A 16,688-nucleotide genomic window follows, 5' to 3' on the forward strand; every position below is an offset into this window, starting at 1 on the left:
TTAACACGAGATTTCACTTCCCGTTTTGACAAATTCTCACGCCCAATTTACACGCATACCCCTTACTTGTTTTTGTAATTATAGAATGATCTCAGTAGTATTTTTATGAAAGAAAAGCAGATTTATTGCATGAAATTCTGATGAACGCTGCTGATGAGCAGGGCCTGCAAAGATAATTGAGGTCAGGAGAAGTGCCTCCCTCTTCAAAATACAAACAACGTGCCACCCCTTAGCCAATGCCCGTCTATTCCTCAGCCATTGGTACCACTCCGTTGGGCACGCGCTACCATTGCAAGCCCACGCGTGCCTCACTATTAACCGAATCTCCCGGTAAAGGGGTGGCGGCGGCATGTGCCCACAATTGCTTAGAAGGGAGACACCCCTAGCCGCTCGCCCGTGAAAAACTTGCTTCCGGGCACATTGCGGCTCGGTCTCACCCATTGCACCGTCACCTAGACGCTTAGGGAAAAAATAACGCCGTGCACCACACCCTTCTCCCCATTCTGGTCACTCTCTGTCCCAGTCGCTGCTGCTCTCTTTCACCTTGCCAACTTTGCCCCCCCCCCCAGCTCCACAACCCGTTAGCCCCGTCGGTCGCCTGGACTGTACTTCCATCCGGTCAGGCTGAACTGGTGGTTGACAGAATCGCCAGGCGTGCGAAGAGGGAAAGCAGCTCAGGAAGTGGGTTCGACTTCTCCCTACGATCTCACAGTGATTCCGAGAGACAAATCAAATTCGGGCGTGATTATAACGGCCGGCGACATAGAACTCCCTACTTCCCGATTTAAATTAGTCCGACCTTCTGCCATTTTCATTAAAATATTCCTGATTAAAATTACGCAAGCATGTAATACGCTCAACCAGAAAAACATTTAACTCATTAAGTCAAATTAGAATTGAAAGTGGAGTAGTTTGTGGTGGCAAAACATTATTTATTAGTATAAGGTTTGGACAATGCCTACAATTTATCGGGGATAAAGACAAAAAATCTTCAAAGTGGGTCAATATGTGACGTATTATTACCTCATCCAAGCGAGAAGGTACAGACAGATACTGGGGTAGGAATCTGGTCAAGGTTATGACACCTCACTTCCCCAATTGGACATCAGAGGAAGGAAAAAGCCACCAAATCACCACAAAAAAGTAAAATAACAAAGATTTCAATTTCTTCAAACAGGGATATCACATGACATTCAAATCATTTTTCCTCATTCTTTTCAAATAGCAGATTAAAATAAAAATCTTGGTGTTCCTAACATTCTATTCCGTGCCTTGTCTTTTTTTGATATGTGTATGATGAATTCAATGGTCTGAAGTTCAGCTTTGTGAGACTTAATAATTACTGATGGAGTCAACTTTGGATATTTTTGCAAAGCATTTATTTTAGCATTGAGTGATTGGGGCTTGGAGTTCCTAATTTTAAAATATGAACAATCATTACCTATATTAGAAGCAGAGAATAGCAATATTTTATTTCACTCTTTCAAACAAAAATTGAAATTTAGAGAACCAATTTACCCAAAATTGTGTTCTATTTTTCAACTTAATTTCATTCTTTATCACCTCATTAATTCCCCCCATAAGTACCCCATTTACCTTTTACCGTAACTAAAAACTCCAAACTAGAAGTTAGACAGATGCTGAATTGTCATAATACCTACCTATTTTTAGTGCTATGAAACAATTAATTTGACTTTACCCCCAACAGTTATTTTTCAATCATTGAGGTACACTGATTGAAAACCAATATTTCTCATAAATTTTAATACATTTATGCTGGAAATTTGGCATGGATATCAGTAGAAGTCTGACAGCGAGAGATATATTTACAAGGGCTGTTCAATAAGTGACCATATGTTTTTTACTTGTGCAATTTACTGAGAAAAAATTAGTTTTTTATATTATAGCATAATTTGTTATTACATATTGCACAAGTTTCATTGATTTTGCTCCTGAACAGTATCAGTAGCAATCATTGAATTTGAACTATGTATAATGAAAAAAGCTTGCCATGATGGTGATTTTTCACATTGAGGAACAGGAAAAGGTCACACGAGTTCTGGACTATATGAAGGATGAAGAACACACTCATTTAATGTTTTCAATTTACCCAATGAATGATTCAATGAAGCCCAACTAGCCCATCTTAGGTGCAATTTTTCTAATACCAACAAGCAGATGGCATCCAATGAAATTTTCAATATTTCTGGTATTTATATTATTGTTATATAAACAATTTTCCCTCAAAATGGCAGGAGCAGTGTTAACATTTACTAATAAAAGTGCATAGATTGAAGCTGAGGATCAACTTTCCTTTGGAATTCATAGTCTTCCTGGATTACACATTTGAAATCAACATCTGGCTATGCTAAATGGATGAACACTCTCCTGCCATAAACCCCCTTTAGCATCACATAGATCTTGGCTGGTAATTTGTTCAGGCAAAAGAAAAATTCCAATGTAGCCGATTGCCGATTGTGAGTTCTATTTCTACTGCTCACCATTTGCTTTGAATTTTAAGCAACATAAATTTTATAAAATACTTGGAAACTCTGTGGTATACAACTAGTAATGAATGCCATTCCACAACAGAAATGTTAATAAAAACATGGTCATGATTACCTAGAGTTTAACTAATAATCTGTATCTACTGTTTACAAAAAGATGACTTCTTCATGCACTGAAAATTCCTAGGTTTAATGAAAAGTTAGTGAACCACTTTGCGCGAGGGATAATCAATGGAAATAATATCAATTAAAAATATTGAACACTCATCACGGTAAGGAATATTTGAATAACTTGCCATAGCATAAATATCGTTCACTAAAATGAACTATATAAATTTAACACACAATAAAACATAAATTTATCTTCAAGTACAACAGGTACCGCAATTTATTCATAAAGAGTTTTATGATTTACAGGAATTAAAATACTGTGGGTAAACTGTACAAAACAATAGTAAAAACACTTGTACAAAAATAATATATACATTATATAGTTACATTATGGTAGGAAAACACCCAACACAATTATCAAAGTTTAAACTGCAACAATGAAACACATAGTCAACAGCATTTGTTCACATAATTATCTGACACAATTGCATCAAAGGTTTGGACATGCTCACCAAATCACAGTTTAAAAACTTTTATCCAATCATGCAATTATTACTATTGGGTCAACAAGTAGCTAGACACACGAAAATATTTACCGAGCATATTTTACACAAATTATTATTTAAAAAGTTCAATCTACCTATGGTCAGGTAATAAGATTACATTGTTATTTTTGTACAAATATACTTAACAACATCAAAACTGGCATTGAGCAATCAGATAAATGTGAGCATCTACCAAAGAGCCACATATTTATTTCACACAGTCAAAAATAATTTCAAAACATGCGATACATTTTATATTATCTCGGAGGCTATCATTCATTCAAAAGACACATTTTACACACGAAAATCAAAAACACAAGTTATAAAAATATTAAATGGAAAATTATGCAGCTCGCCATGAAAAATTTGTGAAAATTTAATTAACATTTTATAAAAACAGAAAATCATAAAAACTTTTCTGAAAATGAATCACTCATTTTCACATTAACAATTATTTCCAAGACAAAATCATGCATGATGTACGCATGATAAAAATAATTTTAATTTATTACTGTTTACTCTCGCTAGCATGGCAACTTCAATCAATAGAAAAATTATTCCCTGTGAAAACCTGTATTAAAAATTATCAAAATTTCTTATGAACAAAACAAATTCCACAATCCAAGTGCTCCTATAAAATTGTGTTGATGGTGAGAAAACTTTTCTTGTTAAAGTATGACAAATTTGTAGTAGGAAACACTTAATACATGGCATTGAGCATAAATTATTCGTTGAATTACCAGTGGAATCTAATCTGGCAAATGAGATTTCCTCAGTATATTATGAGACTCCAAGGATAGGGGTAATTACAAGCATCTGTACTCCATTACATATTTCCTTACAAAAATTAAAGTGATTGAACCAGTAATAAACTATCATCTTCTGATTCTACATGATATATTCTCTACGACATCACTACCTTCACTACCGTTTTATAAATTTAAAAAAGCATCTTATGACCACACTATGTTCCATTAACTCTCACCGTTCATTAAAATGAGCAGCATGTAGATACTTAAAATTTGGCACACATGGCAGGTAGAAGGCATATCGGTATTACCATAAAATAAGCGCAAATACTGAATTGTAAAACAGTAAACAAACAAATGAATATCTTCCTTAGATACGACCAAACTTTCACCAAAATCTACCCTGAACACTTCACTTTGATAAAAAGCTGAAGTACAATTTCCACCTTTCCCAGATTTTTCAATCAATAGACAGAATATCTTAGATTGAAGCAGATAAAACAAGTGGACATTTCTCACTGATTTGCTTCACACTCAATTCACCTGGTTTGCACACCCATTTTAGTCAGTTGAGGAAGTTAAAATTAATCCTCAACTTTTCTGACCTTGGCAGGAATGCCTAGGGCCTTAGCCTTTTTCAGTTGAAAAATAATCCTAGCGAAACATCACACAATATAATCAGTACTTGCTCAAAACTCAATATGCATATTCATGAGAGTAATATCACAATAACAGTTCCTAAGAATAAGTTATTTTAAAAAAAAATGTTCAGCCACTGGTAGCAGGAGACAAGAGATAATATAAAATAAGAAATCGGGATTCAAAGTAATTCTAAAAATTACAAAACTTACTTTCATAACCTGAAAACAGCAATAAAACAACAAAAAAAAGTATGAGACACTAATATATTTTCTCTAGCAGAACGCCGTACTTAAAGAGTCATGCTGATGGAAAATAAGTGCAAGCGGCAGTATTATATTTGGCATTTTTCATGTTAGCCAATCCAAACTATACTAATCACTATTGAAATCCAGAGATCTTGTTGGCTTGTCATCAAACAGATACAAAATAAAGTACACAAAGCATATTAATACCTGTTCATATCATATCACAGTCAGCTCAAAGGTGAAAAGCCTTAGCATGAATTAACCTGAATGGGAGAGGCACAGAGGCTTAAGTTATGAGTTACATAATGCATTTCTCCATACATAAGAAAACTATCACCTAAAAGTACTTAAATCTAACAGAATTCCATATTCTAAAACTGGTAACATAATTAGTCTTGATGCAAATTCAACTTTGCTCAAGAACATTTTATGTTCTTGATCAAATGTCTAAAAGGATGAGCATTATAAAATATATTTTTATATTTTGGTACATATGGTCGGCAGTAATAAAATACATTGTATACAATGCAAAACTCAAACTACAATCATTGCACAAATTTCAATTTTAAATAATTGAATAATCGATGCTAGGAGATATATGTATGAATGCATTCATTACCATGAAGGCTCAGGAATTTTGGAAAATAGCAACTAAAATTGTCCACATTTAAAAATTACACAGGATAAGCATTTATAACTTTTGAGAACCAATCAGAAAAATCTAGGTTCCTTCATCCCCAAAATTAAGCTAGGATTTTAGGCATGCAGAGTTTTATCATTTATGATTTCAAAGTGAATTTTGATCAATTGAAATCAAAATTTTAATAATTTGAATCAGGCCCAAAAAGGATTCATTAGTTGATAATTGCATGTCCATTTAACATATTCAAATGCAAATATTCATTCACACCAATTTCTTAGGCTATACAGCTGGCATCATTTTAATTTAAGTATAATGACCCTCTGAATTTCAACTACTAATATTTTAACTCAAGCACCACACTACCAAATAGCATTAAATGAATCTGAATCCCAACTATTTTTTGGCACAAATTTTTTTTTTCATTTGAACTGCAACCATATGAGGTCAGAAACATTTATTTTTCAGTTAAAACAATGTATCCATATTTTGGGTAAACACTATTTTGAGCTATCAGTAAATGTCTGTGTCATTTTAAAGCACAATCCATTAGCTCCTTGCATTCAAGGTCAAACCCTCCAATATAATTTCACCTGAACCCTATACTGCCCCCAATCAGCCAGTGAATGGCTAGATAACAATGGTCTGCATAAGAAAAAATTGATGCAATTCAATCATTCCTGTATGCACTCATGTATAGGTCAACCCCAGAACTTTTACTCCAAAATTCTGTTTTTACATATTTTGTCTATACCTCAGCACTAGTTTTTCCGTAGCTATTAAATGCTGTTAATTTAACTCCAGTGAATTAAATTAAACTGCAACTCATGAACTCATGTTAAATGCATGTTCTCAAAGAATAAGGACTAAAATAAATACAATTTATCACTTCGATTGTAGTTATTAAGTATTAAAACAATAAATATTTATTTTGATTATTTCAATCTATTGACCATAATCAATGATGGCCAGATTTTGATTGTATTTCAAAATTCATTGCACCAAAAATACTGCCCAAAAGGTACTGCTACAATTGTTTGATTTTACTGTTGTATTGCAGCAAGCAGGCAGCAATTGTGGCCATAGGTCTTGCAGTACAAAAAGCCATAACTGTATCATCATTAATGTGGTGATGACAGAGAATTTCAAACTATGTCCTGGTAGAAATTTAACTCAAATCTCAAATAACATCTTTTTCAAGTTACAATAAAAAAATCTCCCCTGTATAAGTCAGCCCTTCATTTTTTTCATTAACATGCTGTATTTAACAGTAAACCTATACATGAGCATATATGGCATCCATTAATAAACAATCATTTAAAATTCAATCTGGGACTCCACATGTTAGAAAAAAATCTCCTTTTTACATCCCCTAGTCATAATATAAAAAACAAGATTCAAATTTCAATAACCAAAAGTGGTAATGAAAATTTGACAATATCTATGTCCTCTATTCCATGCAAAGATGTGAAATGGATGCTGAACAGGATCTTCACTCCTATTTGGTTATGGAGTGACACTGGCGAACAATGTTTAACAAATTCATGACCTGTTTGGCTTCTGCTGCTGAATGATAAGTTTATTCCTCTCTCTAGTAACTTTGGTAGTTGGTACATTGATGGTTCCAGGAGCTTGCAAACGTTTTATCAAACTATGCTGTGGAGCTGCACTTTCAAGATGTAAGGCACGAGTTTCATAAGCTGGAAAATAATGATAATATTAAGAGATCTATACATGAAATGAAGCTGTATATAATGAAGCAATAAGAATTAAATGATCACTAACACACATTCCTAAGACTAAAATATACAAAAGTGGCAATATATTGACAGGGTGGCCCAAAAAAAAGTCTAGTAAAATGTTCCTAATAACCAATCTTATTAACTGTTTGGTTTAAGTAATTGAACCAGCTCTTTGACCACCTAATTCTTACAACTCAACTAGAGCCAAGAAAGAGCACCTAACTTTGGAATAATTCTGCAAGTTGCTTTCTATGAAAGCATAATAATTTAAATTCATTACTTGAAGTTTACGAAGCCTATAGCTATTCATTTTACCTTGTTAACACTCAGGGCCTTCAAATTAAATATCACTAAATTTTATATTTCAGAAATTGAGTCCTCCACTTAAGAAAATATTGGCTGCTACTGTATACAACTTGTGGCCCAACATACCACCTCAGTAATCAGCCTGAAGGTTGGTTTGATAGGTGAGGATAGAGATCATCCAGTACCAAAGCAAACAGCATGTGAAACTCGTGCAGAAGAGTTCATAGGCTATGCCTTTCACTATACCACCAGTGGTTTCCCAGGAAGATCTGGTACCAAAAAAATCACAGGTTGCTGCTACTGTATACAACTTGTGGCCCAACATACCACCTCAGTAATCAGCCTGAAGGTTGGTTTGATAGGTGAGGATAGAGATCATCCAGTACCAAAGCAAACAGCATGTGAAACTCATGCAGAAGAGTTCATAGGCTATGCCTTTCACTATACCACCAGTGGTTTCCCAGGAAGATCTGGTACCAAAAAAATCACAGGTTGAGTGAAGTTAAGGGTGCCCAGAGGTATCACCAGGAACTGCACCCAGGCCCTCCAGTACATAGCAAAGAGCTCTGCCCACTGGGCTATCACCATTCCCCATTTTGTCATTAAATAATGTAAATCACTTAAATTTAACAGGCAAAAAGAAGTAGGTATTACAATATTAGATCACGGTTTTGAGATATTATGCAATAATGGCTTTTACTTACTAGAAAACATTGAAGAGCAAACAATACCCATGCTCTAGGTGTGATTCAAAAAAACGACATCCAACAGAGCATGGCCTGAGATTGTACTATATGCAATTAACTGCAGTATCTTGGGATGTAATGTATTGACCTGAGCATATGACACTTTTTTGATAAATGACTGTAACCCCATAACATTATATCCACAACTGCAAACTAAAGCTGATCACTGCAGCCAAAATTAATTTCACTTGGTTAGAGACTTCCTCATGAAAATACTGCATATGGTGCTCACCATCTCTGCTCCATTTTTAATATTACTTACATACTCTCCCACTGTGTTCGTAATGCCTTTCCTGCCATTTTTAGTTATTGCGGCAAGGTATAGAAGGAACTAAATACAAGATTGGACATAGTGTTTTCATATTAACATAAAAGCTAGTAAAGAACACTTTGCATTACGGAAAGTGAAAGCAGAAAAGTTTCAGAATTATTACCTACGAAAGTATAACTTGAGGAAAACAATATTCATGAACTTTTACATGGAGGATGACGTTCTTTGTGCAACAAAATATTTTTTTATTTCTTACAGTTCAAATAAGAGTAAGGAAGCAAAAGTTTGTACTAAGTGCCACACTAAAATAATAATATAAAATGGCCAAATATTAAATTTTTAATGAACGCATAATATTTCAGGTGATATCATGACACATGATCACATTATTATAATGACCTAGTTCAATGTGCATCCCTTATTTTCCAATTCATTAAACAACATTGAGGATGATGCTCTATGGAAGGATTCTTAGATAGAGGAACTGAAACCTGGATAAGATTACAAGGAGAACTCAAGACTCTCAATAGGAAAGTGAAGATCAAATTATAATATGATTATGGGAAACCAGAAGGTTTATCACATAATCAATGAAGAACAACTTTGGCATTAAAATGAAAACTTCAAGACATGGCATGCAATAAATTTACAATTCTACAGAAACAGATACAATGGATGGAGTAATGCTTACATAAAATACATTAGAAAATAAATTTAATTCTTTATAGCAAATTTTCTGCTTCCTACTTCCATTAGTATGCATCATAAGTCATTTTCCTAAAATCACAGCTATAATATCTAATATTCAGTGCCATCCTTAATTTAAACCAAAATAGTACTTACTACATGATATAATTGATTATTGTCCGGCGAAGCATGACAAAGTTTCTTTTTTCAAGAATATATCATCTCACTAACCTCCATCAGTCATCTGCAGCGCAGACTCAACCTCTAGAATTCTTCTCCTCAGATACTTATTCTCCCTCTTTGACTTGGCAAGTTGATTTTTCACATCCCACAGGGCAGATGAATCGGCACCAGAGCCACCACTAGACTCCTCTGCAAAATGACGCAGCAGAAGGTGAAGTCTTTCCTGGTGCTCTTTCTGTATTACCACTATCCTTTGATCCATTTCATCATGGGCTTGCTGCAGGGCATTGTTTAGTACATGTATCTTCCAAGACTGGGTTTCAGTTAGAGACTGAAAAATCGTGGAGATAATGCAGGTTGAAATAAAATTTCACAAAAACACAACATATATGCACATTTTCTTCATCTCAGGTCTAGCCTACGTTTTACCCCATTCACTAAATACAGAAATTAATCTTTCATTTCCTGGTAATCTAATTAAGTCTTCTTGCTCCAATATTTATAGAACCATAAAAATTTCAAAAAAAGCACTAAGCAGGATGCTTAGTTTTTCATTAATCACCATTTACTGAATCGTTACTAAAACTAATTCAACAAATAATCTCATTCATTTTATCATCTTTACTATAGGAATCAATTAACAGTAACAACAACACAGTAACCAACCCAAAGGTTGCTTTGGTAGGTGAATGTAGAGTTCACCCAGTAATAAGCCCGACGGCGTGTGAAATTCACACATCAGGGTAGGGGGGCCAGTTCCTTTCACTGTGCCAGTTATGGTTCCCCAGGAAGATCTGGTACCCGAAAAATCACATAGCTTGGATGGAGCTGCAGGTGTCCAGAGAGGCTTGCCAGGGGATCAAACCCAGGCCCTCCGGTCAGTTGTCCAACACTCTATCCCTGGACTACCATGACCCACCAATTAACAGTAGAATCGCGATTTTATACACTGATTTTATTTTAATTTTGGCCCCTTGCAGTTCATTTGGCCCCTTGATTCACTATCAAATTAATATGAAAAATTCAACAGACACAAGCTGATACATTTAAATGCTGAATTAATTACTAAAATAAACAAACTTAAAATACTTATTAACTAGATTAAGGAATGATAATCCAGAAAAAAAATACAACTGCCCAATAGTATTAAAACTGTCCTATTTATATGTAACATTTAGAGAAATGCATTATTTGGCACCTAGAAGAAAATTTAGCATTAATTCATGAGTAAACTCAAATCAACAGGAAAATTGAGAGTAATTAAATGTATCATGCTTCAGTTATCCAGTAAAATACTACTCTTGTGACATTAGAAAAATTGGAAACTTTACCAGTTGAGCCACCTTCACCGGATGATCTTAAGTGTTGTCCTTACAATATGTCACAGCAAAAAAGAGAATGTCAAAAAAATTTGGGTTAAAGATAAGAGAATAGATGAAATGCAATGTTACAAGGGTAGAAACCAAATACTGCATGATAAATATGATACAAGCCTAAATATTATACCTCTCTGTTACATGGATAGGTTGAAATACAACACAGTACAGCTGATAGGTAATATCCTGACTCAAAGTTTAAAAGTTTTAGATGCTTTCAAGGTGCTATAGTACAATTGGGGGATGAGGCTTTGTGGTAAAGTGAGGCATGTGGTAAAGATGGGTGCAAAGCAGGCCACACATATTATTTCATTTTTAATCACTGTGTTCATGCATTAATTCTCTCTTCAACAAATATAATATTCTGTGGTAAATACTTTTACTCAAGGTATATTGAGTGAAATCCTAAGTGAAAAATTTCACCATTGAAATTTTATCTTGGTTTTAAACCTTTGATTCTTCACATAAACAACACACATTTATATCCATATATCCATTCATTATATCCATTTATAACCAATAATATAAAAAAATACTGAATAATATGACAAACAACTTGAAAATATTGCCCACACTATAGACAAATACCAGTTTTGATATTTTCCTTTCATCATAATTTTTTGCCAAAAAATAAGCAGGTCATTATGGTGTTTAATTATTAACCTGGGAGTAGAGAGGACAGGATGTTAATATTAGGCCAAATAACAACATATTTTTTTTTAATTTTCACCCATGTCCTTAGAAATAAATATTATTTTATAATTGCCAAAAGTCATTTAATAATACACACCCAACTATTTTTAGAGTTAATTAATCAAAGCATATAAGTTAAGTTACCAACGAAAGGTAACGTTCACTACATCTTAGTTGAACTCGTCTGGAAATAAACTGGAAAATAATAAGAGCAGGAATGCTTCACTTACATCCAGCACTGCAATCTGAACTTCCATTTTTCTTCCTCCTTCCCTCAGGTCAATCACCCTCTGAAAGTACTTGTACAAAAGAGTCCTTGTTTCCATTGGTGAGAGACTCATGAGGCGAGCCATTAACAAATCCTCATCCTGTAGAAAAATTCATTCAATAATTACAAGAGATTCGCGCTTTACAAATTAACAGCATTTTGGTATGGACATTTGATCTCTATCAAAAGCTTTCCCATGACTGAGGAACCAAAATGGAAGTCACCTCTATAATGAAGAAACTAACCTCAATTCCAGTCTTCTTTACACACCCCAGTTTGTCTTCCCTGCCACAAATCAGTTCATTCTTGTACTCAATCGCAGCATCAATAGCTTCCAAAGCCTCATCTAATTCCAGCAATTTTCTTTCTTCAGCCGATGTAAGTGTTTTCTCCTTCAAAAGAAAAACAATGCGATTAAAAAGGTTTAAATTTACTTCCCACACATATTCCTAAGCAAACTACATACTAAAACAAAATGAAGCAGTTTAAAATTAAACATTCACAAAACAATATTTATTGAACAACATTAAAATATACAGATAATATTAACTGGAAATAATTATTTTGTATTCACTGATCCATTATCTCCAGCACAAATTTTATATTTTGTATCCTCCTTACCTTCTGATACTTTTCATCTAGCTTATACCGCTGATTTGTGAGACAGTCCCTGGTTCGGCGTAAATTTTGTATTTCATGTCTTAATGCCTCTTTTTCATCTTGATTAGCAGTTTTCTCCATATGAGATGACTTCTCTTTCATCACGTCATCTAAGTGTAAAATTCTTGCACTAACTTTGTGAAGGCTCTAAATGGAAAAACACAATGCGAGCAAATATATTATTGACAGCATTTACAGAAAAATCTTATGATCAAGATACAAAATTAATTGGCAAACCTTTGACTTTTGCTTGTCCAGAGCCAGTTTTTCCTTCAGAAATGTTTCCCGCTTCTCCAACATTGACTGCTGCTGCAGCAGCTGCTCTTGGATCCTCTTAGATGACTCCCTCATGCTCACGATTCTCTCTTCCTCTTCCTGAATCCACTTCAGTCGATCTTCTTCTACCATTTCAGCTGATACTTTCTTGCTTAGCTATAGTAAAAAGTAGATGTAAACCATGAAAGATCAAACGTGAGCGTAATCAACTATTTATTCCAAAGAAACTGCAAGAAATTTCACAAAACAGTAACTTTAGCAGAGTCACCTTAAGATGAGCAGAAAAATGACTTTCACTGCGCAAAAATCATTCGCCTTGACTGGGCTATGAACCTGGATGCCTCTACATCTGGCGGAGCACTTTAACCAGTTAACCTACCAAGGCAGTCCCTGACACTGTGGATTTCTAAGGCATTCTATTATATGCCATTTTGAAATGAAAGGGATTGAAAAAATGAACTTCTACAGTGAATAGTTGAATGAAACAATTCAAAGTGCAATAATGAACAGAACACTATGGCAAATTCAGCAGGATGAAGGATGGATCCTATGGGTTGAATGAGTTGCTTACTGAAACCCGGCATGTTTGTGTTAACATGCTTGGCTGTATACTGAGGCATTTTTAGTGCAGGAAAGACAATTTTTCTTTCAAAATATTATGCCTCACAAGGACTGACATCTAAAAGGGTTGCTGCCCTGATGAAAATGCACTGAGGATGCCTTTTCTACCATAAGACTGTTTCAAGATTTGACTTTATTGGCAAATGTAAACTCCATTTCCCGAGGCAAATATTGAAATTGTGGTAAATTTTATTTTAAACCTTGGTTATGTAGAATGCCAGAGATTGTTGGTTTTGGATAAGGAAATCTTGAAGGAAAAAAGGTAAAATTAATAGAATTTGGCAAAGTCAGTAGCAGATAGGAAATGCATAGACATCTTAATCGGAACACATACAGGGTAATCATCCATTTAACATATGGAAGGTATTTAAACCATAGTCATCAACCCAGAGGATGGTTTGATTTGACAGTTGAGGGTAGAATTACAATTACATCATATTAGGCCCTAAAGCGAAGGTAAGCCACCAACAGACTGTCCAGAACACAAGAGGGTTTAAGTGCAATCCAACAAAATTACAATTGGATGTCCATTATAGCCCAAGCTTTTCAATGTATAGACGGAGGACATAGTAAAAGTGGCATGCAAAGGATTGAAGATAAAAATGAAATTTGGCATGGAATTCAGTTGGGTTTGCAGATAATCAACCTTTAGTTTGCCAGTCAGTCAAGGGATTGCAAGCATTTCCGAATGCATTAGGAAATCACTGTGATAAGTCTAGGATAAGAATTAATGCAAACAAAACAGATACTATGAGGTTTTGAAAGGAGGGGACGCTTAAGTCAAATGTTCAAATAGGAGTTCATAAACTGACAGAGGTGAAACAGTTTATCTTGGAAGTGTTTTAGACCAAAATGGTCAAAGTAGTAGAAACATAAAAAGAAGAATTGTATTAGGCAAAAAAGAATTTTGCATGGAGGAAGGAATTCATTACAGGGACATCAAGCAAGGATTTTAAGAAAAGATCAGAGAAAACTTTGACATGGTGCATGAGTTTGAAGGATATGGAAACGTGGTAATTGAAAAAAGATGATAGGTGCAGATTGGAAGCTTTTGATATGTGAATGTGGAGAAAGTGAAACTGACAGAAAGGCATACAAACAAAAAAATATTAAGCACAGGGGGGGATGGAAGATTGTTGGCAGAGATCCTAAGAAAACATGAAAATATGCAGAACACTGATTGGAAATGGGATGCTGAAGACTTTCATGGAGGAGGGAACATTAGGCAAGCAAGGAAGAGGTAGGAAAGGGATAGGCATGTCAGATAGAATGAAGGGAGGAAGGAAGCAAGCAGAATTGAAGTGTCAGGTTGAATTTTATTGTGAGAGGCAAATAAATGCATTGCTGTTCAGTTTGTGTTCATTTGACACCTACCTTAAATGGCAACTACTAATAACAATACAATCAATTTCATGCAATATTCCACCCAAAAAAGATTGAATATTGCAGAGTGGAACTCTATTATGCTTAATTAAGAGTAAATACTAAAGAGTGAAAATTGATTTACCAAATGAGTTTGATCAGCATACTTCTGTTCAAGGTCTTTTATTTTCTTTTGGTCTTCCATGAGTTCTTGCTCCAAGCATTGTTTATTCTTCTCTTCCTTTTGAAGTTGTTTTTTAAGTTTTTCCATCTGCCGTTTAGATGACTGCAGACTATGCTCCAACTCCAGAACCCTATTAATCAAAGTAAAACATTGTTTACACATATATAGTTTACAATAAATAGTTACTGAATTTTTTATTAATTATAACATTTTGAATTCCTTCAATATGTTCCTATAGCACAAGAGGCAACCCAGAGCTGACAATCCTCCAACATTTTTTGGAACTGAAATGTAACTTAAACATCTATTCACCATGCTTGAAGTATGAATTCAGTATTTACTTCAAATAGAACAACTGAGATAATGTCCACGATATGGGAGACTTGGGACAGACATGTCATGATGACTCACATCTCTTGCCTCAGCTACCAAATGTTTATATACCTTTTGACCAAGCTGACCAATTAGGAAGGAACTCACTTTTTTAAGTTTTGGGAAAGAACTCTACCTTCTCATGAAGAATATTCTACAAAATTCTGCATGCAAAAATAAAAAGGGTAAATGAACATCAGGAGGAGGGAGGAGAGTGAGAAGCAGAGAGAGAGAAAGAAAGGTGGGGTGCATTATGATGCAGATGGAGAGGAAACATGGCAGAGAAAAAGTTATACCAGAGGAAGGTAAACTGTAACAGGAGAGGAAGTGAGGAAGATAGAGCATAGAAATGAGAACCACCGCAAGAGAACCTTGATCTCTACACATGACTGAAGCAACAATATTTCAGCATTCACTGCAGTTGCCTAAAAGCACTCAACAGGTATAACAACCTCCATCTAACTTATGCTACTCATTGAATTTCGTAGCCAACACCTCATTTTGAATGCCCACGAACTATATTAGCATATGCCTGGGAAAGGTTTCCACCAAAATTGAAAAGAATTGTTGCAGTTAGGAATATGTGAAACAGGTTCTAAACATGAACTCAGCACTAAATGATTCTCAAATAGATTAGAATTAATGAATTGACTAAAACAATATTTTACATTATGGAACATTCTTAACTATTTCTTGGCCAAGTGTAACAGCATGAGGTCCATGGAAGATCATCCTTTTGTAACAAAGGGAGTAAATGACTTGTACTACAAAATGATACAATGCTACAGCTGATACCGAATTCATGCTATTTTTCTTCAAAAACTTAATTTTAATCAGACGTTTAATGAGACACAAAGGCATTTTATCAGGGATGAAAATTACTGATAACTCACACTTAATATACAATTGAGAGTATGATAGCACCTGCTTGAATGCATTCACTAGTAAGGCAATCTATGTACATATTAAAGGTATAGCCCCTATCAACTTTTATACACTATATATCATGAAGACTTACTCTTGTTTGTTCAATAGTATTTCCCCCTTCAATACTTCAAACCATCTACCTGCCTTCGTGTAGCTTAAAAAGTCTATTCCCTTAAATTCCTCTTCTCCACACATAACCTTATATTGAGGCTTTCAACAGCCCACCACCTCACAATATCTCTCTTTAAGCAAGAAGTAGCTTCATCACAACACATATATCATTGACTATTGTTTATCTTTTATAAATTGATGCTCTAACCAATCACATTTCCTTAAGAGAGGTTATAAAATATAAGAAACAACCAAAGCCAAATGGCAACAAAATTAACTAAGCCTAGAATTCTACATAGAACTACAAATTATCAGGCATGAAATTAAATACCCATGCAGTCGCTTAGCAGTTTGCTCACCAATAGAGTCAACAGAAAACTATATGAAAGTCGACTCTTACATGCTCTCTAAGTGTAATACTCTTTGGTAACTGTTGACAGTAACATTTATAAAGTTCCTTTCAT

General features: G+C 34.6%; 1 protein-coding gene across 1 annotated transcript in view; it reads right to left on the bottom strand.

Moving 5' to 3' along the window:
* Nucleotides 1-4,801: 4,801 nt before the first annotated feature.
* cos (kinesin-like protein costa) overlaps nt 4,802-16,688 on the bottom strand; it is a 29,349-nt gene continuing 17,462 nt past the window's right edge. Inside the window, exons 12-18 of the mRNA XM_071593142.1 lie at nt 14,776-14,944; nt 12,609-12,803; nt 12,333-12,518; nt 11,957-12,103; nt 11,674-11,811; nt 9,423-9,705; nt 4,802-7,139 (exon numbers count right to left, since the gene is read on the bottom strand). Coding sequence (XP_071449243.1) covers nt 6,982-7,139; nt 9,423-9,705; nt 11,674-11,811; nt 11,957-12,103; nt 12,333-12,518; nt 12,609-12,803; nt 14,776-14,944 — 1,276 coding nt within the window. The 3' untranslated portion in view covers nt 4,802-6,981. The remainder of the gene's footprint in view (nt 7,140-9,422; nt 9,706-11,673; nt 11,812-11,956; nt 12,104-12,332; nt 12,519-12,608; nt 12,804-14,775; nt 14,945-16,688) is intronic.

This window comes from Hetaerina americana, unplaced genomic scaffold (assembly GCF_022747635.1).
Source record: "Hetaerina americana unplaced genomic scaffold, ioHetAmer1.1.p SCAF_51, whole genome shotgun sequence".
Classification (NCBI taxonomy): Eukaryota; Metazoa; Arthropoda; class Insecta; order Odonata; family Calopterygidae; genus Hetaerina; species Hetaerina americana.